Raw genomic sequence first — 27,130 nt, 5'->3', positions numbered from 1 at the left:
AGCAGAACATTTTTTTGTTGTATTTTTCGCATGATCTTCAAATGTGAGATTTCGGTCGATTGTGACTCCCAAAATTTTTAAGCTGTTTGAGACCGGGAGGGTGTAATCTGGGGTGTTTATGGTATTGGGTTTGTTTGTGTTATATTGTGAGGACAGGATGAAACATTGTGTTTTTTTGCGTTCAGCTTTAGTTGAAATGCGTCCGCTCATGAGTTCATTATTTGGAGGCTTTGTGTGATTTCGTTTGTGATTTCGGTTATATCTTTTTTGAACGGAATGTATATCGTGACATCATCTGCATAAATGTATGGGTTAAGTCCTTGGTTGGATAGCGATTTGGCTAATGGTATCATCATTAAGTTAAAAAGAGTCGGCGAAAGCGGTGATCCTTGTGGTACTCCACATTCAGGTTTCCATGGTGTTGATGTTTTTGAATTTGATATCACTTGATAGGTTCTTGCTGTTAGGAAGCCCTCGAACCATCTAAGTACGTTTCCTCCAATCCCGAAATAGTCCAGGATGTTTGAGAGTATTTGGTGGCTGACCATGTCGAACGCACTGGACATGTCAAATTGTAGGAGGAGCACATTGTTTCCCGTTGCAATTAATTGTTTGAATTTGGTTATGAGAGTGGTTAGCACTGTTTCAGTGCTATGATTGGATTGAAATCCTGACTGTGATTCGTGCAGTATGGTGAATTTGTTCAGGTACTTGGTAAGTTGTTTGGTTACCATACTTTCCATTAGTTTGACTATCATGGGGATTGATGCTACTGGTCGATAGTTGGTTGTGTCGTTTAATTTTTTCTTTAGGTCTTTGGGTATGGGGGTAAGTAGTATATTTCCTTTGTCCTTGGGGAATAGTCCGTGTTGCAACATGTAATTCATGTCCGACGTCAGGTCAGTTATGAAATGATTGGGGGCGAGCCTTATGAGGTCGCTGGGACAAATATCCAGTTTGGAGTGAGTTTTGGAGAATTTATTGATTCTTGTTTAATGGTTTCTTCGGTCAACAGATCGAAGTTATTCCATGTGCGATCTGCTGGGTATTCACCGGGAGTTGGGTCCAAGCAGTCCATAAATTTTTCGTGATCTGTGGTATTGAGTGGTAACGTGGATCGTAGTTTTATAATTTTCTCATTGAAGTATTTGGCAAGGTTGTCTGCTGATGGTATGTCTGTGCTGGTTGTGGTCACCGGTGTGGTGTCTGTTAATTTATTCACGGGTTGGTAGAGTTTATGTATGTCTTTGCAGTCTGGCTCTATGAGCATGCTTCCTAGTTGCTTCCTGCTTACTAGTCCGGAAGCAACTAGAAGCATGCTTAAAAATAAATGAGAATACATTTAGGTACAAAAAATTAGAATTGAGCTTGAAAGGAGGTAGGGAAGGATGCTGTGCAATGATGTGGGGTATAACATATTACTGACCACATCAGACCGGAGTAATATGTGATTACTGAGCACTGTTGGTAAAGGTAAAAAAAATTAATAATAAAACACACAGTAAGGATACTCACTGCATATTAAATTTTAACTGCCAGACCCTCGACCATTCTTCTAACGTTCGGAGATCCCTTCTCATCATTTCTACGCCCTCCAGGGTATCCCCTCTATTGGCTATTTTCGTGTCATCCACAAAAAGGCACACCTTTCCTTCCAACCCTTCAGCAATATCTCCCACAAATATATTAAACAGAATAGGCCCCAGCACCGACCCCTGAGGAACTCCACTGCTCACCTTCCTTTCCTCCGAGCGGATTCCATTTACCACCACCCTCTGCCACCTGTCGGTCAACCAGTTTCTTATCCAGTTCACCACTTTCGGTCCTAAGTTCAATCCTTTCAGCTTATTCACGAGTCTTCTGTGGGGGACCGTTTCAAAGGCTTTGCTGAAATCCAAGTAGATTACATCTAGCACACGTCCTTCATCCAGTTCTTTTGTCACCCAGTCAAAAAAGTCAATAAGATTCGTTTGGCAAGATTTTCCTTTGGTAAAGCCATGTTGCCTCGGGTCCTGTAACCCGTCGGTTTCTAGAAAGTTAACTATCCTTTCTTTCAGCAGTGACTCCATTATTTTTCCTACCACCGACGTGAGACTTACCGGTCTGTAGTTTCCCACTTCTTCCCTGTCTCCACTTTTGTGAAGAGGGACCACATCCACTCGTCTCCTATCTCGCAGAACCTCTCCCGTCTGTAAAGATCTGTTAAATAAATCTTTAAGAGGTCCCACCTGGACCTCTCTGGGCTCCTTCAGTATCTTGGGATGTATCCCATCCGGCCCCATAGCTTTGTTCACCTTTAGATTCTCCAGCTGTTTATAAACTCTTTCTTCCATAAACGGCGCAGTATCCACTCCATTCCCAGACGTTCCCTCGGCAGCCAACCGCGGTCCTTCTCCAGGATTTTCCTCCGTGAACACTGAAGAGAAATAATTGTTTAGCACATTCGCTTTATCTTCATCACTCTAGCCATTCTCATTATCTTTCAGTTTCACAATTCCATTCCTATCTCTTCTCCTTTCTCCAATATATCTGAAAAAGGCCTTGTCACCTCTCTTTACATCTTTAGCCATTTTTTCTTTGGCTCGCGGTTTCGCTAGCTGTATTTCCCTCTTCACTTCTTTGAGTTTAATCCAATAATCTTTTCCGTGATCCTCTTATAAGTACATAAGTACATAAGTAGTGCCATACTGGGAAAGACCAAAGGTCCATCTAGCCCAGCATCCTGTCACCGACAGTGGCCAATCCAGGTCAAGGGCACCTGGCACGCTCCCCAAACGTAAAAACATTCCAGACAAGTTATACCTAAAAATGAGGAATTTTTCCAGTCCATTTAATAGCGGTCTATGGACTTGTCCTTTAGGAATCTATCTAACCCCTTTTTAAACTCCGTCAAGCTAACCGCCCGTACCACGTTCTCCGGCAATGAATTCCAGAGTCTAATTACACGTTGGGTGAAGAAAAATTTTCTCCGATTCGTTTTAAATTTACCACACTGTAGCTTCAACTCATGCCCTCTAGTCCTAGTATTTTTGGATAGCGTGAACAGTCGCTTCACATCCACCCGATCCATTCCACTCATTATTTTATACACTTCTATCATATCTCCCCTCAGCCGTCTCTTCTCCAAGCTGAAAAGCCCTAGCCTTCTCAGCCTCTCTTCATAGGAAAGTCGTCCCATCCCCACTATCATTTTCGTCGCCCTTCGCTGTACCTTTTCCAATTCTACTATATCTTTTTTGAGATACGGAGACCAGTACTGAACACAATACTCCAGGTGCGGTCGCACCATGGAGCGATACAACGGCATTATAACATCCGCACACCTGGACTCCATACCCTTCCTAATAACACCCAACATTCTATTCGCTTTCCTAGCCGCAGCAGCACACTGAGCAGAAGGTTTCAGCGTATCATCGACGACGACACCCAGATCCCTTTCTTGATCCGTAACTCCTAACGCGGAACCTTGCAAGACGTAGCTATAATTCGGGTTCCTCTTACCCACATGCATCACTTTGCACTTGTCAACATTGAACTTCATCTGCCACTTGCACGCCCATTCTCCCAGTCTCGCAAGGTCCTCCTGTAATCGTTCACATTCCTCCTGCGACTTGACGACCCTGAATAATTTTGTGTCATCGGCGAATTTAATTACCTCACTAGTTATTCCCATCTCTAGGTCATTTATAAATACATTAAAAAGCAACGGACCCAGCACAGACCCCTGCGGGACCCCACTAACTACCCTCCTCCACTGAGAATACTGGCCACGCAATCCTACTCTCTTGTTGCGTCATTTTGTATTTCTTGAAGGTTATCAATAGAAATCAAACAAAATAAAACATAGAAAAGAAAATAAGATGATACCTTTTTTAATGGACATAACTTAATACATTTCTTGATTAGCTTTCGAAGGTTGACCTTCTTCGTCAGATCGGAAATAAGCAAGTATTTCTTGAACAAAGCCTTTTTTGCTCTTATTTAGTACCTAAGTACATAAGTAATGCCACACTGGGAAAAGACCAAGGGTCCATCGAGCCCAGCATCCTGTCCACGACAGCGGCCAATCCAGGCCAAGGGCACCTGGCAAGCTTCCCAAACGTACAAACATTCTATACATGTTATTCCTGGAATTGTGGATTTTTCCCCAAGTCCATTTAGTAGTGGTTTATGGACTTGTTCTTTAGGAAACCGTCTAATCCCTTTTTTCAAGTACTTGTTTGGAGAACCATATAGGCTTCCTGCTTCTCTTGTTTTTGTTTACTTTCCTCACAAAAATATCAGTCACCATATTTATAGCAGCCTTTAGCTTGGACCACTGTTTTTCCACTTCTCCTATGCCTTCCCACGCCAACAGCTCCGTCTTCAGGTATTCCCCCATTTTATCAAGATCAGTATGTCCGCACTCCGCCATCTTCCTTATATCAAGCCATATGGTGTGATGATCACCATTACATAGGTGGGCACCCACCCGGATATCGGAAACACTACCTCTATTAGTGAGCACTAGATCCAGCATCGACCCTTCCCTCGTGGGTTCCGTCATCATTTGTCTGAGCAAGGCACTTTGACAGACATCCACAATCTCCCTACTTCTTTCCGATTCCGCAGACGGGACGTTCCAATCCACGTCAGACAAATTGAAATCTCCCAACAGTAGCACCTCCCCTTTCATACCAATCTTTTGAATATCTTCTATCAGATCCTTGTCTAACTTCTCCGTTTGTGCAGGAGGTCTGTAGATAACCCCCGTGTGGATACAGGTTCCATCTTCTCTTTCCAGGACGATCCATAAATTGCGGTTAGTGCTTGGTGGCTTATAGCCGGTTAGCGCCGATATTCAGCATCGGGTTAATTGCGTAAATAGCAGTTCTATCTTTAACTGTTGGAAATTAACTGGTTAGCGCTGAATATCGGCTTAACTGGCTAAGTTCCAGCGGCCAAACATGAAACTGGAAATTCAATGCCGGTCACCGGAAATGGCCCAGTATGAAATGGCCCAGTAGTAAGAATGACACTTATACAGGATACCTCCCACCAGCTTAATATCAGCCCCACTGACTTTATAGATAAATTTAATGTATTCCAACCACATCAAATAGGGTTTAGAAAACATCATAGTACCAAAACACAGCTGCTGTGTTAAAACAACCACAATGTTACAAAGCAAGTGTCATATTGATCCAATTGGTCCCTTCCTTTGAATTGTGGTCTTTATCTGCTATCATTTTCTGTGTTTCGATGCATTAGCAGAGTCACACGTTGGTTTCAGTGCTGGAATTATATGAGGTATTGACAGTAAATATTGAACAAAGTTTAGGACCACTTACCAGCCTCCTCACTGGCGTTCTGTTCATCTGATGTCTTGGGTTCTTCAGCCATTGTCTCTGTTTTCTCCTCTGATCATCGATTATAAGAAAGAAGAGTAATATTGATTAGAACGTTATTGTACTTATTTTAAAAGTACTGTTTGTGTTTCAGACGATGCATAAACCAGCTCTTCCTCATTCTCCCTCCAGATACTTGGGTATAATATGCTCTCCTTCCAGTGTGTAGAGACTAAGAACTACTGGATTATTACATCACTCTATCTAATATTCTGTGCAGCCTCAAGCCTACCAGTATGTTCTCAGTCTCCAACAAGTGGTAGGGGGTATATTCTGTGCAGGCCGGGGGTTCCCAAGAAGTAAAAAGCGGCCAGCTGATATTTTAAATGCTGACTACCATGGGTAGAATCAGCCCCGGATATTCAAGCACCGGTATTCAATATCTGGGGCTAAATTTGGTTAAGGAAGCTACCGGGGCTTATGCAGGTCCCAGTTGATATTTAGCCAGGACTCATATAAGACATTTATGTGGGCCCCAGCTGAATATCAGACAAGATCCGCAACAGGTTATGCCTTCTGCTACTCTGAATCCCTGCTCCCTCCTCCTTCCCTCGACCCCCCTCCCTCCCACTCCAGATGTATGTAGGGCCAACTGAATGTAAAGATGCAAAAATAGGTGTAATATGACCAAAATTAGTAGTGTGTAAGTAAGCAAACTGCAGAGTTCTGGACAACTTGTAGAGACCAAAATATATAAGCAGGTAATCCAAGTACAGCAAAGTTACTCACTTGTAGCAGGTGCTCTCCAAGGACAGAAGGACATGTAGTCTCACATACGTGTGACGTCATCCAATGGAGCCCTGGCATTGACACAGCCCAACACTCAAGGAAAAATCTCAAAGCCTTTGGCGGCACCGTACCACATGTGTGCAGGTGGCTTCCCGCCCAATGTGAGCGTGTGGGACCAGCTAGTAGATTGCGCTCAAAACCAGTAATAAAGCACACAAAATGCAAATCCTAGGGGAGGAGGGAGGAGATATGAGAAAACAAAACATGTCCTGTTGACCTCAGAGAACACATGCTAAAGGTAACTTCGCTTTCTCCGAGGACAAGCAAGACATTGTATATATGGGAATCTCTAGCTACAAGGCTTACCAAAAACAACAACCAAGGGTCAATAGTGACTTGCAAGAGCAAGACCAATCAAAAAAAACAATCAACCTAAACTTATATACGGCTTTGTTGTGAAAGCGCAGCCTGGAACAGAAGAAAAATGGGTCTAAGAGGGTAGAGTTGGATTCTAGACCCCAAACAAACTTTGCAGAACTGTATGATCGAACCAACTGTCATGTTGAGAATCTTGCTGTAGGCAGTAGTGAGATGTGAAGGTGTGGACAGAAGACAATGTTGTAGTTTTGCAAATCTCCTCAATGGAGGCTGATCTCAAGTGGCTTACCAACACAGTCAAGACATGGCCTTCGAGTCAGCCCAGCCTGAGCATAAGCAAAGGAAATGCAATCTGCTAGCCAGTTAGACAAGGTGTGTTTACTAATGGCTGCCTCCATTCTGTTTGGATCAAAAGAAACAAAAATCTGGGTGGACTATCCATGGGCTTTAGTACGCTCTAGATAGAAGACTAAAGCTCATATGCAGTCCAAGGTATGCAGAATGCTTTTAGCAGGATGGGCATGAGGCTTTGGGAAAATGTTAGTAGAATAATTGACTGGTTAAGGTGGAAATCCAGCACCACATAAGAACATAAGAATAACCATACTGGATCAGACCAATGGTTCATCTAGCCCAGTATATAGTGGCCAATCCAGGTTGCAAGTACTTGACAGAATTCCAAAGAGTAGCAAAACTCCATGCTACCAAACCCAGGGCAAGCAGTGGCTTCCCCCATGTCTATCTCAATAGTAGACTATGGATATTTCCTCCAGGAACCTGAGCAAACCTTTTTTTTTAACTCAGATATGCTAAACACCTTTGGAAGGAACTTAGGATGCGGGCGAAGAACCACTCTATTATGATGAAACTTCGTGTAAGGTGGATCAACTACTAGGGCCTGAAGCGACTACCACCAGAAATAAAACCTTCTAGGTCAAAAACTTCAGGAGGCAAGCATCAAGCGGCTCAAAAGGAGCTTTCACCAGAGGCCCCACAACACAGTGGGAGGTTTGATTGGAGGTTTTCTAAGAAGAAAACCTCTCATGAATTGAACAACTAGTGGTGAACCCTTGCAGAATTGGTTTTGAGTCCAGACTCAGAAAGGTGTAGAAGGTACTCAAGCAGTTTTGGGTAAGGCAGTTAAAAGGATCTTGAGCCCTGCCCTCATACCAGATGGCAAACCTCTTCCATTTAAAATGATATGACTTCTTTGTGGAATCTTTTCTGGAAGCAAGCAGAACTCTGGGAACTCCCTTATACAGCTGAAGAGATGCCAACTCTACCCTCTCAGCATCCAAGATGTGAGGGCCAGGGTTTGGAGGCTGAGATACAAGAGAGATCCCTTATTCTGGGGAAGCAGTCCAATCTCCATGGATCTTTGAATTCTAACTACAGAAGTAGAAGGAACTAGATCTTCCTCAGTCAATATAGTACAATAAGAATCATGGTTCTGTCAGGCACACCAAGTGGAGTTGTGAGCCTTTGTGCCCGATGGAGGAAGAAACCCCACCGAGCTGTCGGCCAACCCCGAGTTCCCCCTGTGTCTCCCTCCGTTCCCCAGGGGTTGAGCCCCCAGGTGCGGGAAGCCAACAGCAGGAAGAACTAAGTCCAGAACAAAGTCCACGGGGCACAGCCAGGCAGCGGGCAAAGAAGGACCAGGAGCAAACAGTGGTCAACCCCAGGCAGCAGACAGTAGAAAATCCAGGATCAGGCAAAGGTCAATACCAGGCAGCAAACAGAAGAAGAACCAGGATCAGGCAGTGGTCAGTACCAGGCAGCAGACGGTAGAAACTCTAGGATCTGGCAGAGGTCAATACCAGGCAGCAAACAGAAGCAAGTCTAGAATCAGGCGAAGGTCAATACCAGGCAGCAAACAGAAGCAAGTCTAGAATCAGGCGAAGGTCAATACCAGGCAGCAAACAGAAGCAAAATCCAGGATCAGGCAAAGGTCAATACCAGACAGCAAACAGAAGCAAAACCAAAAGCACTGCAACTACCCAGAGAACTGAATAGAAGCCGAAGCGTGGGAGGACTGGTGGCATGGCTTTAAATAGTGCAGGAATTAGGCCCAAACATGCACAGCTGTCTTCAAGATGGCTGCCCCAAGCGAAGACGCCCTCAAGCCCAAACATGGACTTCCTTCCTGCGGCTGCCCAACACCAAGATGGCCGCCCCATCCTAAGACGCCCACCTCTGAGATGGCCGCCGTCTCCTGGATATGCCCAAATCCAAGATGGCCACCATTCTCCTCAGATGCCCATATCCTGCGCAAGCAGGGAACATGACAGGTTTCCCAGTCCTGCTTGAATTTCAGCAAAGTATTCCTCACAGGAGGTATTGGAGGATATGCATACAGACCACCCTTCCCACAAAAGGAGGAAGGCATCCGATTCTAATCTGCCATGTGACCTTATCCTTGAGCAAAACTGAGAGACTTTGTTGTTAAAGCAAGTGGCAAAAAGATCTACCGAGCAGTTGCTCCACACTTGGAAGATTTTGTTCAGAAACCACTCATGGGTTGCATTACTCTTTTCAGTCTGTCTGCCAGGCTGTTGTCATTTCCTGCCAGGTATGTGGCTCTGAGCACCATGCATTGAGCAGTGGTCCATCGCCACAACCTGACCACCTCCTGACACAAGAAATATGAACTTTTGCTTCTCTGCTTCCTGAGGTAATATACCACAATCTGTCATTTGATCAAGAATTATATGATTGGACAGATGACCTCTGAAAGCCCTTAGAGTGTTCTAAATGGCTCATAACTCCAGGAGATTTATATGAAGGGAAGTTTCCTGAGTGAACCACAGACCCTGAGTGTGAAGCCCATCTGCATGGGCTCCCCAGCCCAGGTTGGATGCATCTGTTGTCATCATCTTGTGGAGGAGGAATTTGGAATGGAAGTCCAAAGCTCAGATTGGACTGAATCATTCACCACAAGAGCGATTCCAACAGAGCGGGAGTGACTGAAACACGATCCACTAGATTCTCAGAAGCCCAACACCACTGGAAAGCTAGGGTCCAATGAGCCTCTCTCAACTGGAGGTGCCATGGGTGCCACATGCGCAGTGGAGACCATGTGGCTTAACAACCAAAACATCTGCCAAGCTGAAACCTGCTGGTTTTGCCAAACCTGAAGGGTGATGGGCTCTTAAGGTCTCAGCCCTTGGTTTTGGGAGGAAGGCCCTGGCTTGAACCCTGTCTAGCAGGGCTCCTATGAACTCCAACTGTTGAGAGGAAAGAAGATGGGAAGGGGCAGTTTATGATGAACTCTAGTAGCTCCAACACTCGAATGGTTTTCCACACAGAATCCCGAGTTCCTTTTTTGGATGTGCTCTTGACCAGTCAGTCATCCAGGTAGGGAAACACATGCACCCTTAGTCTGCATAGACACTTTGTGAGTATGGCAAGAATTCTCGGTGAGTGGATGCAAGGCCAAAAGGCAGGATGCAATACTGGTAATGGAGTACTTGGAATAGAATCCCCTCCCTTCTTCTCCTGGTGGTACAGGCTTGACTCCGTAGGCTTGTAGAAGGATGGAGAGTTCCTCTGCAAGTATGGCCTGGTGCCGCAATCTAAAATTTGACATTTTTGGTGGACAGTTTGGAAGAATTTGATTCCAATTTAGGGTGTAACTCTGGACTATTTGCAGCAACCCATTCGCCAGGCCCCCTCCCTGCCCATCTTCAAATCCTTGCTCAAAGCCCACCTCTTCAATGTCACCTTCGGCACCTAACCACCATACCTCTATTCAGGAATCTAGACTGCACAAACTTGACATTCCGTCCTTTAGATTGTAAGCTCCTTTGAGCAGGGACTGTCCTTCTTTATTAAACTGTACAGCGCTGCGTAACCCTAGTAGCGCTCTAGAAATGTTAAGTAGTAGTAGTAGCAGTAGTAATGCAAGGCAGAGATGAGCTGCAATGACAGAGCTGTGACCAGGACCAAGGATTTGCACATTATGAGTTGACTTAATTACTTTTTTCTTTCTGGCACCTTACATCTGGAATGGTCTACCATTGCATGTTCGCTGTAGTCTCGAATTTAAGAACTTTAAATCACAATTGAAAACTTGGCTGTTCCAGCAAGTCTATGGAGTTCTGAATGATTGAGCTGGCAAGCAGCTTGCTTTGTTCTTTTATGTCCCTTCCTTTGTTATAGTAACATATAGTAGATGACGGCAGAAAAAAAGACCTGCACGGTCCATCCAGTCTGCCCAACAAGACAACTCATGTGTGCTACTTTTTGTGTATACCCTACTTTGATTTGTACCTGTGCTCTTCAGGGCACAGACCGTATACTACTACTACTACTACTACTTAACATTTCTAGAGCGCTACTAGGGTTACGCAGCGCTGTACAATTTAACAAAGAGAGACAGTCCCTGCTCAAAGAGCTTACAATCTAATAGACAAGTGAACGGTCGGTCCGATAGGGGCAGTCAAATTGGGGCAGTTTGGATTCACTGAACGGTAAGGGTTAGGTGCCGAACGCAGCATTGAAGAGGTGGGCTTTAAGCAAAGACTTGAAGACGGGCAGGGAGGGGGCTTGGCGTAAGGGTTCAGGAAGGTTGTTCCAAGCATAGGGTGAGGCGAGGCAGAATGAGCGGAGCCTGGAGTTGGCGGTGGTGGAGAAGGGTACTGAGAGGAGGGATTTATCCTGTGAACGGAGGTTACGGGCGGGAACGTAAGGGGAGATGAGGGTAGAGAGGTAGTGAGGGGCAGCAGACTGAGTGCATTTGTAGGTAAGAAGGAGAAGCTTGAATTGAATGCGGTATCTGATCGGAAGCCAGTGAAGTGACCTGAGGAGAGGGGTGATATGAGTATATCGGTTCTGGCGGAATATGAGACGTGCAGCAGAGTTCTGAACAGACTGAAGGGGGGATAGATGGCTAAGTGGGAGGCCGGTGAGGAGTAAGTTGCAGTAGTCCAGGCGAGAGGTAATGAGAGCATGGACAAGAGTTCGGGTGGTGTGTTCAGAGAGGAAAGGGCGAATTTTGCTGATGTTAAAGAGGAAGAAGCGACAGGTCTTGGCTATCTGCTGGATATGCGCAGAGAAGGAGAGAGAGGAGTCAAAGATGACTCCGAGGTTGCGGGCAGATGAGACGGGGAGGATGAGGGTGTTATCAACTGAGATAGAAAGTGGAGGAAGAGGAGAAGTGGGTTTTGGTGGAAAGACGATAAGCTCGGTCTTGGACATGTTCAGTTTCAGGTGGCGGTTGGACATCCAGGCAGCAATGTCGGATAAGCAGGCCGATACCTTTGCCTGGGTCTCCGCGGTGATGTCTGGTGTGGAGAGATACAGTTGGGTGTCATCAGCATAGAGATGATACTGGAAACCATGAGATGAGATCAGGGAGCCCAGGGAAGAGGTGTAGATTGAGAAGAGAAGGGGTCCAAGGACCGATCCCTGGGGAACACCAACAGATAAGGGGATGGGGGTGGAGGAAGATCCATGAGAGTGAACTTTGAAGGTGCGGTGGGAGAGATAGGAGGAGAACCAGGAGAGGACAGAGCCCTGGAACCCAAATGAGGACAGTGTGGCAAGAAGTAAGTCATGATTGACAGTGTCAAAAGCGGCGGATAGATCCAGGAGGATGAGGATGGAGTAGTGGCCTCTGGATTTGGCAAGGAACAGGTCATTACAGACTTTAGAAAGTGCTGTTTCTGTCGAGTGAAGAGGGCGAAAACCGGATTGAAGCGGATCAAGGATGGCATGAGAGGAGAGAAAATCAAGGCAGCGGCTGTGGACTGCGCGCTCAAGTGTCTTGGAGAGGAAGGGTAGGAGGGAGATGGGGCGGTAGTTGGAGGGACAGGTAGGGTCTAGTGTTGGTTTTTTGAGGAGTGGCGTGACTACAGCATGCTTGAAGGTGTCGGGGACAGTTGCAGTGGAGAGAGAGAGGTTGAGGATATGACAGATGGAGGGGGTGATAGTAGGAGAGATGGTGTTAAGTAAGTTGGTGGGGATGGGATCAGAGGAACAAGTGGTGCATTTTGAGGAGGAAAGAAGGCGGGCGGTTTCCTCCTCGGAGATATCAGGAAAGGAGGAGAAGGAGGTCTGGGTTGGTTGGTTGAGGGAGAGGGTTGAAGGGTGAAGAGGAGGAGGTGGCTTGGTAGTGAACTCAAGGTTGATCTTTTGCACCTTGTCGCGGAAGTAGTCAGCCAGTGATTGAGGAGAGAGTGACGGGGGGGTGGGAGCGGAGGGCACTTTGAGGAGGGAGTTAAGGGTGGCGAAGAGACGACGAGGGTTAGAGCTGAGAGAATTAGTCAATTGGGTGTAATAGTCCTGTTTGGCAAGGAATAGTGAGGACTGGAAGGAGGATAGCATGAATTTGTAGTGAAGGAAATCTGAATGGGTGCGAGATTTCCTCCAGAGGCGTTCAGCAGATCGGGCGCAGGAGCGAAGGTAACGGATGCAAGGGGTCAGCCAGGGCTGGGGATTAGTACGCCTTGTGGGACGGGAGGTGGATGGTGCAAGGGTGTCCAGAGCAGAGGAGAGAGTGGCATTGTAAGCGGAGACAGCCTCGTCAACAGACTCGGAGGACATGATGGAGGGGAGGAGATTAGAAATACTAGATGATAAGGTGGGAGGGTCAATAATCTGGAGATTCCTGGAAGTAGTGGTTAATGTTGGGCGGAGCTGAGGGGAGGGTGAAGAAGTGTGAAGGTGATCAGGTGATGATCAGAGACAGGAAGAGCTGAGGTGTGGAAATTGGAGGGTGAGCCGGAAGAGGAGAGGACGAGGTCAAGGCAATGGCCATCACGGTGAGTAGGGGTGGTGGAACATAGCTGGAGGTTGAAGGAGGATGTTAGAGTGAGGAACTGAGAAGCGTGAGAGTTGGACAGGTCATCAACGTGTATGTTGAAGTCTCCGAGAATGAGGGATGGAGATGAGGGTTCAAGAAAAACAGAAAGCCAGGCATCGAAGTCGGTGAGGAAGGAAGGGAGGGATTTATCAGGGGGGCGGTAAATGACTGCCACTCTGAGTGGCAACGGGTAGAATAGACGGATGGAGTGGACTTCAAAGGATGAGAAGCAGTGAGACTGTGGTAGGAGGAGGGGTTGGAAGCTACAGGAGGGCGAGAGTAGTAACCCGACGCCTCCTCCACGGCCAACTAGGCGGGGAGTATGGGAGAAGAGATAGCCTCCATGGCATAGAGCCGCAACTGAGGCAGAGTCGTCAGGGGAGAGCCAGGTTTCAGTTAGGGCAAGCAGGTGAAGGGAATGAGAGATGAAGAGATCGTGGGTGAAGGGAAGTTTGTTGCAGACCGAGTGGGCATTCCACAGTGCACATGAGAAGGGGAGGGAAGAGGGGGGGAGGAGGGGAATAGATATGAGATTGGAGACATCCCGGAAACGTTTGCATGGATAGGACGAGGACAGGTGTGGGGGACCTGGATTGGGATTGATGTCTCCTGCGGATAGCAGGAGGAGGAGCAAGAGAGTGCGGAGGAGGGTGGGGGAGGTAGGGCGACGAAGGCGACGAAGACGGGATGCGCTTAGGAGGAATGGGGATGGGTTAATGGCAGGAAGGAAGTGTTGAAGGTTGAGAGCTAGGAAGGAGGAGGGGGACAGGAGAGATGGTGAGGTGGTGAGGGACGGGGGTGAGTAGGGTATTGCAGTAGTGAGCAAGATGGGAGAGGACATGGGTGGGCAGTGAGTTCCAGTGGTAGACAGCGGTATAAGTCTGCCCAGCACTATCCTCGCCTCCCAACCACCAGCCCCGTCTCCCAAACACCGTCTCTGGCACAGACCGTATAAGTCTGCCCAGCACTATCCCCGCCCCCAACCCCGCCTCCCACCACCGGCTCTGGCACAGACCGTATAAGTCTGCCCAGCACTATCCCCGCCTCCCACCACCGGCTCTGGCACAGACTGTATAAGTCTGCCCAGCACTATCCCCGCCTCCCAACACCGGCTCTGGCACAGACCGTATAAGTCTGCCCAGCACTATCCCCGCCTCCCAACCACCAGCCCTGCCTCCCAACCACCGGCTCCGGCACAGACCGTATAAGTCTGCCCAGCACTATCCCTGCCTCCCAACCTCCAGTCCTGCCTCCCACCACCGGCTCTGGCACAGACCGTATAAGTCTGCCCAGTACTATCCCTGCCTCCCACCACTGGCTCTGGCACAGACCATATAAGTCTGCCCAGCACTATCCCCGCCTCCCAACCACCAGCCCCGCCTCCCAACCACCGGCTCTGGCACAGACCGTATAAGTCTGCCCAGCACTATCCCTGCCTCCCAACCTCCAGTCCTGCCTCCCACCACTGGCTCTGGCACAGACTGTATAAGTCTGCCCAGCACTATCCCTGCCTCCCACCACCAGCTCTGCCACAGACCGTATAAGTCTGCCCAGCACTAGTCCCGCCTCCCAACCACCAGCCCCGGCACAGACCGTTTAAGTCTGCCCAGCACTAGCCCCGCCTCCCAACCACCAGCTCTGCCACCCATTCTAGGCTAAGCTCCTGAGGATCCCTTCCTTCTGCAGAGGATTCCTTTATGTTTATCCCAGGCATGTTTGAATTCTGTTACCGTTTTCATCTCCACCACCTCCCGCGGGAGGGCATTCCAAGCATCCACCACTCTCTCCGTGAAGAAATACTTCCTGACATTTTTCTTGAGTCTGCCCCCCTTCAATCTCATTTCATTTCCTCTCGTTCTACCGCCTTTGTATCTCCAGAAAAGGTTCGTTTGCGGATTAATACCTTTCGAATATTTGAACGTCTGTATCATATCACCCCTGTTTCTCCTTTCCTCCAGGGTATACATGTTTAGTTCAGCAAGTCTCTCCTCATACGTCTTGTAACGCAAATCCCATACCATTCTCGTAGCTTTTCTTTGCACCGCTTCAATTCTTTTTACATCCTTAACAAGATACGGCCTCCGAAACTGAACACAATACTCCAGGTGGGGCCTCATCAACGACTTATACAGGGGCATCAACACCCCCTTTCTTCTGCTGGTCACACCTCTCTCTATACAGCCTAACAACCTTCTAGCTACGGCCACCGCCTTGTCACACTGTTTCGTCGCCTTCAGATCCTCAGATACTATCACCCCAAGATCCCTCTCCCCGTCCGTGCCTATCAGACTCTCCCCGCCTAACACATACGTCTCCCGTGGATTTCTATTCCCTAAGTGCATCACTTTGCATTTCTTTATCTTTCAGCATTCTCTCTTTTATCTTTTGTTTTAATGTATCTGTCCCTTTTCTTTTGAAAAATGGACTTCTTTTCCTTTCTTTTATAGCCTGTACCCCACTTAGTTCTGTCAGCTGGTTTAGCAAATTTTTAATAAACTATATTCTCAGTGTTGGCATAATAGGAGACAGTAGCTGGAAATATTAAACAGAAATAGGTGATACTTACCATTACTGGAAAGTATGTCAGACTCTTCACTGGCTTTCTCTGGCAGAGATTGATTGAGCTCATCAGCCATTGTCAGCCTTTCCTCCTCTGACCCTCTGAGTAAGAATACAAAAAGAGCAGACAGTGCTGAGTACATTCACGGCACATGTGATGTCAGGGAGCTGAAGATTCACTGTTAAGAGAAGGAGTGAACAGGAGGAGAGGCCTTAGGTAGTGGCAGCTAAGTGGGAATTTGAAAAGTGTATACATTTGTGGTGGGGTTTCCGCCCTAAGATTATCAACAGAAATAAAATAAAACATGGAAAAGAAAATAAGATGATACCTTTTTTTATTGGACATAACTTAATACATTTCTTGATCAGCTTTCGAAGGTTGCCCTTCTGTCCTAATTAGATTGTAAGCTCTGTCGAGCAGGGACTGTCTCTTCATGTTCAAGTGTACAGCGCTGCGTACATCTAGCAGCGCTTTAGAAATGATAAGTAGTAGTAGTCTTTGGGATTCCGGAATCTTGCTATTATTTGTGTTCCGGAATCTTGCTACTCTTTGGGACTCTGCACAGAAGCTTGCTACTCTTTGGGATTCCGGAATCTTGCTACCCTTTGTCCTTATCCCTTATTTGTCCTGTTTCTCTGTCCTAATTAGAGAGGTGTGGTAGCCGTGTTAGTCCACTCTTAAAGGTTATCAATAGAAATCAAACAAAATAAAACATGGAAAAGAAAATAAGATGATACCTTTTTTTATTGGACATAACTTAATACATTTCTTGATCAGCTTTCGAAGGTTGCCCTTCTGTCCTAATTAGATTGTAAGCTCTGTCGAGCAGGGACTGTCTCTTCATGTTCAAGTGTACAGCGCTGCGTACATCTAGCAGCGCTTTAGAAATGATAAGTAGTAGTAGTCTTTGGGATTCCGGAATCTTGCTATTATTTGTGTTCCGGAATCTTGCTACTCTTTGGGACTCTGCACAGAAGCTTGCTACTCTTTGGGATTCCGGAATCTTGCTACCCTTTGTCCTTATCCCTTATTTGTCCTGTTTCTCTGTCCTAATTAGAGAGGTGTGGTAGCCGTGTTAGTCCACTCTTAAAGGTTATCAATAGAAATCAAACAAAATAAAACATGGAAAAGAAAATAAGATGATACCTTTTTTATTGGACATAACTTAATACATTTCTTGATTAGCTTTCGAAGGTTGCCCTTCTTCCTCAGATCGGAAATAAGCAAATGTGGTAGATGACGTCCAAGCATTTCAGTGACAGTCTAATAGGGTGGGGGTGGGTAGGGGGTATGCATGGGGACATCAAAAACCGCTTTAACACTATGATTGTATTAAGTGGTAAACCAAGTAAATAAATCAAATCTGATAATGGGTGAAAAAGCCAGTGTCTCTATTGAGTCCTTTTTGATCATTCTAATACCCCTGAATTTTCTTTTAAGTACCTTTATTGTAAGGTTATTAAGGGAGTACAGAATGTTCAACACCTACTGAACCGTCATTCTGCTTTTTTTCCTCTGTACTAGTTTATGTTGGGGGCAATATATTCATAAACTTAATGTCCACAAGGCAGAATGTCAAGTTCCTAAGTTTGAGAGTGTGAAATTTGGCCAGAATTCCTCAATCCCCTTTCACTGAGCTGTAACAATGAGTTTGCACCTATTTAAACCCAGTGTAACCAGTGGCGTAGCCACAGGTGGGCTTGGGTGGGCCAGGGCCCACCCATTTATGGCTCAGGCCCACCCAACAGTAGCACATGTTTAGTGGTAACTGGTGGGAATCCCAAGCTCCACCAGCTGAAGATTTTCCCCTGATGGTAACGAAAACGCTACTCTCCACAACACCGGCACCTGCTCAGTTTTCAGTGCATGCCTGCTGCCAAGGTGGAAAGAAGCGTTTTCTCACCAGCTGAGATAATTTATTTTGGGGGGGGGGGAGAACACTTGGTGCCCACCCAATTCTTGCCTAGGCCCACCCAAAATCTGTTGTCTGGCTACGCCTCTGAGTGTAACTACATAGTTCATTCAGTGACATGATGAAGACAGGATAACCCTCACAAGCTTACCAAAGAAACATGAAGTCGACCCTTATTTCCCAACAATGACAATGAGATGGAAAGCTCCTAGTCCCCCAGTTCCAGGAAACGTCTGCTTAAGAAGTCCACCTGGACATTCTGGACCCCTGCAATGTAAGTGCTGACAATGTCTTCAACTGGACCTCGGCCCATCTGAACAACAGAAAGGCCTCCTGCGTCATCACTGATGTGTTCACTGTAGCTCCCTGTCAGTTGACATAGGCCACTGTCATGGCACTGTAGGAGAAACTCTTGTCTTGTCCCAAATCAAATGTTCAAAAGCTTGCAAAGTCTTTCAAACGGCCCTTGCTTCCAACATGGCTGTTTTCTGACCCCCAACCAACATCCTTGAGACATCGATTTTTGACTTTGCATTCCCCCCTCATGCAGGCTGGTGTCTGCTATTACCACAGTCTAGCACTGTGGTTCTAGGTCCAATGAGAGGGATATAGGATAGGGGATAGGACTTGATATATCGCCTTTCTGTAGTTACAATCATGGCAGTTTACATATTATATAGGGCAGGGAATGGGACTTTTTTTCTGTGATTTCTGCAAATACATTCAAAGCGGTTAGGCTGTATAGAGAGAGGTGTGACCAGCAGAAGAAAGGAGGTGTTGATGCCCCTGTAAAAGTCGTTGGTGAGGCCCCACCTAGAGTATTGTGTTCAGTTTTGGAGGCCGTACCTTGCGAAGGATGTAAAAAGAATTGAAGCGGTGCAAAGAAAAGCTACAAGAATGGTAAGGGATTTGCGTTACAATACGTATGAGGAGAGACTTGATGACCTGAACATTTATACTCTGAAAGAAAGGAGAAACAGGGGTGATATGATACAGACGTTCAAATATTTGAAAAGTATTAATCCGCAAACGAACCTTTTCCGGAGGTGCGAAGGCGGTAGAACGAGAGGACATGAAATGAGATTGAAGGGGGGCAGACTCAAGAAAAATGTCAGGAAGTATTTTTTCACGGAGAGAGTAGTGGATGCTTGGAATTCCCTCATGCGGGAGGTGATGGAAATGAAAACAGTAACAGAATTCAAACACGCGTGGGATAAACATAAAGGAATCCTATTCAGAAGGAATGGATCCTAAGGAGCTTAGCCGAGATTGGGTGGCAGAGCCAGCCGGTGGTGGGAGGTGAGGATAGTGCTGGGCAGACTTATACGGTCTGTGCCAGAGCCAGTGGTGGGAGGCGGGGCTGGTGGTTGGGAGGCGGGGATAGTGCTGGGCAGACTTATACAGTCTGTGCCCTGAAGAGGACAGGTACAAATCAAAGTAGGGTACACACAAAAAGTAGCACATATGAGTTTGTCTTGTTGGGCAGACTGGATGGACCATGCAGGTCTTTTTCTGCCGTCATTTACTATGTTACTATGTTACTATGTTTACATACAGGTCCTTATTTGTACCTGGGGCAATGGAAGGTTAAGTGACTTGCCCAGAATCACAAGGAGCTGCAGTGGGAATTGAAGCTAGTTCCCCTGGATCAAAGTCCACTGCACTAACCTCTAGGCTACTCCTTTGTACCTGGGGCATTGGAGGGTTCCCAGGGCCTTCTCTCCAAGTGCCCAGAGTTCCCAGGTGCTTTTTGGCTAGGATCAGGCGACCCTCAGGGGGAGGAATGCTGGCTTCGGCCTAACCCCTGGTAAGCCTTTCCTCAGCTGAGAGGTACCCACCTCTACCACCGGCTGCCTTTCAGGTGCTGTGGAGGACTTGCAGCTCATCTGCATATCCTTACAGCCTTCTCCGGGGTGACACCCAGGTCCACCCCGATCCACTCAGGGCCTCCGCTCTAGGTGCCCAGCGCTCCCACCAGGTGCTGTGGAGGACTTGCAGCCCTTCTGCATTTCCTCACAGCTGTATCCGGGGTGACTCCAGTTCCACCCCGACCTTCCCAGGGCCTTCTCTCCAAGTGCCCAGAGTTCCCAGGTGCTTTTTGGCTAGGATCAGGCGACCCTCAGGGGGAGGAATGCTGGCTTCGGCCTAACCCCTGGTAAGCCTTTCCTCAGCTGAGAGGTACCCACCTCTACCACCGGCTGCCTTTCAGGTGCTGTGGAGGACTTGCAGCTCATCTGCATATCCTTACAGCCTTCTCCGGGGTGACACCCAGGTCCACCCCGATCCACTCAGGGCCTCCGCTCTAGGTGCCCAGCGCTCCCACCAGGTGCTGTGGAGGACTTGCAGCCCTTCTGCATTTCCTCACAGCTGTATCCGGGGTGACTCCAGTTCCACCCCGACCTTCCCAGGGCCTTCTCTCCAAGTGCCCAGAGTTCCCAGGTGCTTTTTGGCTAGGATCAGGCGACCCTCAGGGGGAGGAATGCTGGCTTCGGCCTAACCCCTGGTAAGCCTTTCCTCAGCTGAGAGGTACCCACCTCTACCACCGGCTGCCTTTCAGGTGCTGTGGAGGACTTGCAGCTCATCTGCATATCCTTACAGCCTTCTCCGGGGTGACACCCAGGTCCACCCCGATCCACTCAGGGCCTCCGCTCTAGGTGCCCAGCGCTCCCACCAGGTGCTGTGGAGGACTTGCAGCCCTTCTGCATTTCCTCACAGCTGTATCCGGGGTGACTCCAGTTCCACCCCGACCTTCCCAGGGCCTTCTCTCCAAGTGCCCAGAGTTCCCAGGTGCTTTTTGGCTAGGATCAGGCGACCCTCAGGGGGAGGAATGCTGGCTTCGGCCTAACCCCTGGTAAGCCTTTCCTCAGCTGAGAGGTACCCACCTCTACCACCGGCTGCCTTTCAGGTGCTGTGGAGGACTTGCAGCTCATCTGCATATCCTTACAGCCTTCTCCGGGGTGACACCCAGGTCCACCCCGATCCACTCAGGGCCTCCGCTCTAGGTGCCGCGCGCCTAACGGCGCGCGGGGCATTTTTCTCTTTGTATCTAATCTTTTTCCAGTTGCTAAAGTACCTTAATCGTTTATGGCCCCTATTCACATTCTCTTCCTAGCTCTGTCCCTTCCTAATCTTTTCCCTCACCCCCTACCTCTCTCCGCTACAGGAACTCACTTCCCATCCATTGACTTCATCACCTCACCTTCTCTCCTACCCTCTTCCTCCTTTTTGGCTTTTAATCTCCGTCTCTTTCTTCCCTCCATTTTGCCTTCCCCATTCCACCTAAATACCTCTCGCCTTCGATGCCTTCGTGGCCACACCTCTCCTACTCTCCTCCGCTCTCTTTTACTCCTTCTCTTACTCTCAGCTGGTGACATCAATCCCAATCCTGGCCCTCCTCACCAACTATTATCCAAACTCTACAGATCTCACCGTGACCTCTCTAACCTCATCTCTATTCCTCTACTCCCCTCCTCTTCTCTGCCCTTCTCTTGCGCCCTATGGAATGCCCGCTCTATCTGTAACAAACTCCCCTATATCCAGGACCTCTTTATCTCGCGTCACCTCCATCTGCTCGCCATAACAGAAACCTGGCTCTGCCCTGATGACTCTGCTTCAGTCGCAGCCCTGTGCCATGGCGGTTATCTACTTTCACATACTCCTCGCCCTGCTGGCCGTGGGGGCGGTGTTGGACTACTTCTCTCTCCCTCCTCCAGATTTCAACCCCTTCTTCCACCTCAATCTCACTATTTTTCCTCCTTTGAAGTCCACTCTATCCGCCTTTTCTCTCCTCTGCCTCTTCGAATAGCGGTCATTTATCGTCCCCCTGATAAGTCCCTTTCATCCTTTCTCAGTGACTTTGATGCCTGGCTTGCCTTCTTCCATGATCCTTCCTCCCCCTCTCTCATCCTTGGTGACTTTAATATTCCTGCTAATGATCCTTCCAACTCTTATATTTCCAAGTTACTCGCTTTAACGTCGTCCTTTAATCTCCAACTATGCTCCACCTCCCCCACTCATCAAAATGGTCACTGTCTTGATCTCATCTTCTCCTCCAACTGTTCACCCTCTAGTTTCCTTGCCTCCGATCTTCCCCTCTCTGATCACCATCTTATAACTTTCACACTTAAATCTCCTCCCTCCCAGTCCCGTCCTATCCTATCTAATTTATCTAGGAATCTTCACGACATTGACCCTTCATCTCTATCCTCCCATGTTTCAAACCTCCTCTCTACTGTGGCACCATCCACGTCTGTCAACGAGGCTGTTTCTTCTTACAACAATACTCTATCCTCTGCCTTAGACACTCTTGCACCTTTGATGACCCGCCCTGTAAGGCGTACAAAACCCCAACCTTGGCTGACTTCTAATATCCGCTACCTACGTTCCTGTACCCGCTCCGCCGAACGCCTCTGGCGGAAATCTCGGGCCCTTGCTGATTTCTTACACTTTAAGTTCATGCTGACCTCCTTCCAATCTGCTCTTTTACGTGCCAAACAGGATTATTATATCCAACTGACCAACTCTCTTGGCTCTAATCCTCGACTTCTCTTCACCACATTGAACTCTCTCCTCAAGGTGCCCCCTCCCCCAACTCCCCCTTCACTATCTCCTCAGACCCTTGCTGAATTCTTTCACAACAAGGTTCAAAAGATAAACCTTGCTTTCTCTACCTCACCAGCTCTCCCTCCACTAGTCCGTTCCCCTCTCTCTCCTTCCCCTCATTCCCTTTCCTCCTTTCCTGAAGTTACTATTGAGGAAACTACACTTCTCCTTTCTTCCTCAAAATGTACCACCTGTTCCTCTGATCCCATTCCCACCCACCTTCTTAATGCCATCTCTCCTACTCTTATTCCTTTTATCTGTCACATTCTCAACCTCTCACTTTCCACTGCGACTGTCCCTGCTGCCTTTAAACATGCTGTGGTCACACCTCTCCTTAAGAAGCCTTCACTTGACCCTACTTGTCCCTCTAATTACCGACCCATCTCCCTCCTTCCTTTTCTCTCCAAATTACTTGAGCGTGCTGTTCACCGCCGCTGCCTTGATTTTCTCTCCTCACATGCTATTCTTGACCCATTACAATCTGGTTTTCGCCCTCTCCACTCAACCGAAACTGCGCTTACTAAAGTCTCCAATGACCTATTACTGGCTAAATCCAGAGGTCAATATTCCATCCTCATTCTTCTTGATCTTTCCGCTGCTTTTGACACTGTCGATCACAGCATACTTCTCGATACCCTGTCCTCACTTGGATTCCAGGGCTCTGTCCTTTCCTGGTTCTCTTCCTACCTCTCCCTCCGCACCTTTAGTGTTCACTCTGGTGGATCCTCTTCTACTTCTATCCCTCTGCCTGTCGGCGTACCCCAGGGTTCTGTTCTTGGTCCCCTCCTCTTTTCTATCTACACTTCTTCCCTTGGTTCATTAATCTCATCCCATGGCTTTTCCTACCACCTCTATGCTGATGACTCCCAAATCTACCTTTCTACCCCTGATATCTCACCTTGCATCCAAACCAAAGTTTCAGCGTGCTTGTCTGACATTGCTGCCTGGATGTCTCAACGCCACCTGAAATTAAATATGACCAAAACCGAGCTTCTCATTTTCCCCCCCAAACCCACCTCCCCGCTCCCCCCATTTTCTATTTCTGTTGATGGCTCTCTCATTCTCCCTGTCTCCTCAGCTCGAAACCTTGGGGTCATCTTTGACTCTTCTCTCTCCTTCTCTGCTCATATCCAGCAGACCGCCAAGACCTGTCGTTTCTTTCTTTACAACATCCGTAAAATCCGCCCCTTTCTTTCCGAGCACTCTACCAAAACCCTCATCCACACCCTTGTCACCTCTCGTTTAGACTACTGCAATCTGCTTCTTGCTGGCCTCCCACTTAGTCACCTCTCCCCTCTCCAGTCAGTTCAAAACTCTGCTGCCCGTCTCATCTTCCGCCAGGGTCGCTTTACTCATACTACCCCTCTCCTCAAGACCCTTCACTGGCTCCCTATCCGTTTTCGCATCCTGTTCAAACTTCTTCTACTAACCTATAAATGTACTCACTCTGCTGCTCCCCAGTATCTCTCCACACTCGTCCTTCCCTACACCCCTTCCCGTGCACTCCGCTCCATGGATAAATCCTTCTTATCTGTTCCCTTCTCCACTACTGCCAACTCCAGACTTCGCGCCTTCTGTCTCGCTGCACCCTACGCCTGGAATAAACTTCCTGAGCCCCTACGTCTTGCCCCATCCTTGGCCACCTTTAAATCTAGACTGAAAACCCACCTCTTTGACATTGCTTTTGACTCGTAACCACTTGTAACCACTCGCCTCCACCTACCCCCTCCTCTCTTCCTTCCCGTTCACATTAATTGATTTGATTTGCTTACTTTATTTATTTTTTGTCTATTAGATTGTAAGCTCTTTGAGCAGGGACTGTCTTTCTTCTATGTTTGTACAGCGCTGCGTATGCCTTGTAGCGCTATAGAAATGCTAAATAGTAGTAGTAGTAGTAGTGGTTAAGTGACTTGCCCAGAGTCACAAGGAGCTGCAGTAGATGATCCAGGAGTGACCTACAAAGCAGCATCATATGTGCAAGTCCACATACTACTACTACTACTACTACTATTTAGCATTTCTATAGCGCTACAAGGCGTACGCAGCGCTACACAAACATAGAAGAAAGACAGTCCCTGCTCAAAGAGCTTACAATCTAACAGACAAAAATAAAGCAAGCAGATCAATTAATGTGAAGAGGAAAGAGGAGAGGAGGGTAGGTGGGGAGAGTGGTTACAAGTCAAAAGCAATGTTAAAGAGGTGGGTTTTCAATCTAGATTTAAAGATGGTCAAGGATGGGGCACGACGTAGGGGCTCAGGAAGTTTATTCCAGGCGTAGGGCGCAGCAAGACAAAAGGAGCGAAGTCTGGGGTTGGCAGTAGTGGAGAAGGGAACAGATAAGAAGGATTTATCCATGGAGCGGAGTGCACGGGAAGGGGTGTAGGGAAGGACGAGTGTGGAGAGATACTGGGGAGCAGCAGAGTGAGTACATTTATAGGTTAGTAGAAGAAGCTTACAATCTAATAGACAAAAAAAATAAAGCAAGCAAATCAATTAATGTGTGGAGGAAAGAGGAGAGGAGGGTAGGTGGAGGCCAGTGGTTACAAGTCAATCATTGCTGCCATTGGAAGCTAAGGTCCACATGGGATGCCAAGCTCAAGGCTTCTTTCCCACCAGGACAGCCTTGATGTGCTCCTAAATCTTTGATACTATGTATCAAAGTGGGTTCAGCAAAGAGCTCTGGGAGGGGTGATGCTGGTGTCAAAGTAAGAGTGGAGGAGAGAAGAAGGGGAGGGGTTCTAAGGGAAGAACGTTTGCACATACGCTTCCATGGCTCCGGTTCTGACACCCACCGGGTCTCTCTCTGCTTCTCGGGCTTGTTACTTCCGCGCTACGTCCTCCGGGCAGACAGGCGACGCGTCCCACTGTCTCCATGACAACAATTCCCGCCCACAGCCCAGCGTGCTCTTGTCAGCGTCAATGTTTGTGCGTGTCTCGCGGTGAGTTCCAAGCCTCAATCTGGTGCTCCAATAGCGTTTCTAGGTGTAGTCATCTCCTAGTTAGCCTCTCTTTCTGTCCAGACGTTTTTTTGTATTTTATGCGTGCAAATCAAGGAGGTTAGATGACAAGTTGAGCCTATCTTGAAGCCAGTAGGCGGAGCTTGCCGTTTCCTTCACCCAAATCAGTAGGCAGTGCCTTAAAAGCTGGACGACAAAAAGGGGTTTTCGTTTGTTTGTTTTTTACTTATTTGACATGTAGATATAAATATCATGAACTAAAATTGAATATCACTAAAACAGCAGTTATAAACTTTGTATTTTGTGCTGTTTCTCTACACTGTTCTATACAACACAGTAATACATGGCCAAATCTCTCTGGGGATTTCCTCTTTCCTGATGGGTTCATCTTAATTGTTGTTGTAAACTGCCTTGGGAAGCCTGTTATAAAGATGGAATATATTGAAATTACATGGAAGTAAAATTAAACTCCTTTCACTGAGGCACTTTTTTTTTTTATTATTAGGATTTATTTACCGCCTTTTTGAAAGGATTCTCTCAAGGCGGTGTACAGTAAGCATAAATCAAACATAAGCAATAGACAATTACAGCAGTAAAAATATATAAATAACAATGCAAAGTATGGCATGAAATTACATCGTCATCTGTTTTGTAGAAGTTTACATTTTAGATACACAAATGGATTATTCTGCTTTTAGGCATGTTTTAGGGACAAATAAATAAAAAATAAATATTTTGTTTCATGCGGATCTCTTTTGTTTAAACATAACTAAATGGACTAGAAGCCCCTAGAGTTTGTTCTTGTGATGACTTATATACTGTGCCCAAACTGAAAACTCCTATCTGCTCATTGTGAACACTATCCACCGTAAAAGGATGTTTTGTGGCTGTACATGAGGAATTGTGATATTCTATAAATGTGTATGTTTTTGTTCCTAATCATATATCCAAAGGTTATAAAATCCTCAAGATAGCCGGTTAATTGTTTAACTTATTAGTGGAACATAAACACAGAGGCATGGTATGGTCGTATTTAGGTCATTCCATGTCAAGTGGTCTGGTGGTCCCCACGCGACCATCACGGATTTCGATGAAATTTTCTGTGAACATTCATACATGTCCCCCAATGAACATTGGTAAAGTTTTACGTTCACCAATGCAATACTTGCTGAGATATAGTAATCTGTTTGACCCCATACTGCAGCCTTCTATGGTATGACCACCAGACCACTTGACATGGAATGACCAATTTTCAATATGGCAATACTAGGGCCCAGCTAAGGAACAGGTTATTTGGAGTTAGTCTTCACTGGATCAAACTTACTTTCATTGTGCCATCACCATCCAGCTGGATAGGCAGTGTCTTAAAAAGTGGAGGATAAAGGATTTTTTTTTTTTTTTTTACATTTATATCCCACATTATCCCAAGCAAACTCTGGTTCAGTGTGGCGTACATTTGAAAATATAGTGAGACAGAATAATAGAATTCAGTTATATCATGGGAGCAAGTTCATGGATATGTCTGAAACATTTAACAAAGCTGAGATTACCATTAAAATATACTCAGCTGGGCATTTAAAAGTCTGTCCTTTAATGATGCCGCATGTTCAGAAATCATAGCCATACGTATAGACATTCAAATAGTATCACACGCATACACCAGAATAGGCATCCAAACACATTGCAAAAGTGGAGTGGAGTGCAGGAGTGGCCTAGTGGTTAGGGTGGTGGACTTTGGTCCTGAGAAACTGAGTTCAATTCCTGGCACAGGCAGCTCCTTGTGACTCTGGGCAAGTCACTTAA

The 27,130-nt window shown here is 47.0% G+C and overlaps 1 protein-coding gene across 1 annotated transcript in view; it reads right to left on the bottom strand.

Moving 5' to 3' along the window:
• CATIP (ciliogenesis associated TTC17 interacting protein) overlaps positions 1-25,205 on the bottom strand; it is an 87,470-nt gene extending 62,265 nt beyond the window's left edge. The window contains exons 1-3 of the mRNA XM_030209608.1: positions 25,134-25,205; positions 15,863-15,957; positions 5,331-5,399 (exon numbers count right to left, since the gene is read on the bottom strand). Of these exons, the coding sequence (XP_030065468.1) occupies positions 5,331-5,399; positions 15,863-15,957; positions 25,134-25,141 (172 nt within the window). The 5' untranslated portion in view covers positions 25,142-25,205. The remainder of the gene's footprint in view (positions 1-5,330; positions 5,400-15,862; positions 15,958-25,133) is intronic.
• Positions 25,206-27,130: the final 1,925 nt, after the last annotated feature.

Source organism: Microcaecilia unicolor, chromosome 7 (assembly GCF_901765095.1).
Source record: "Microcaecilia unicolor chromosome 7, aMicUni1.1, whole genome shotgun sequence".
NCBI lineage: Eukaryota > Metazoa > Chordata > Amphibia > Gymnophiona > Siphonopidae > Microcaecilia > Microcaecilia unicolor.
The sequence above is the reverse complement of the archived record's forward strand: the minus strand, read 5'-3'. Positions and strand labels throughout refer to the sequence as shown.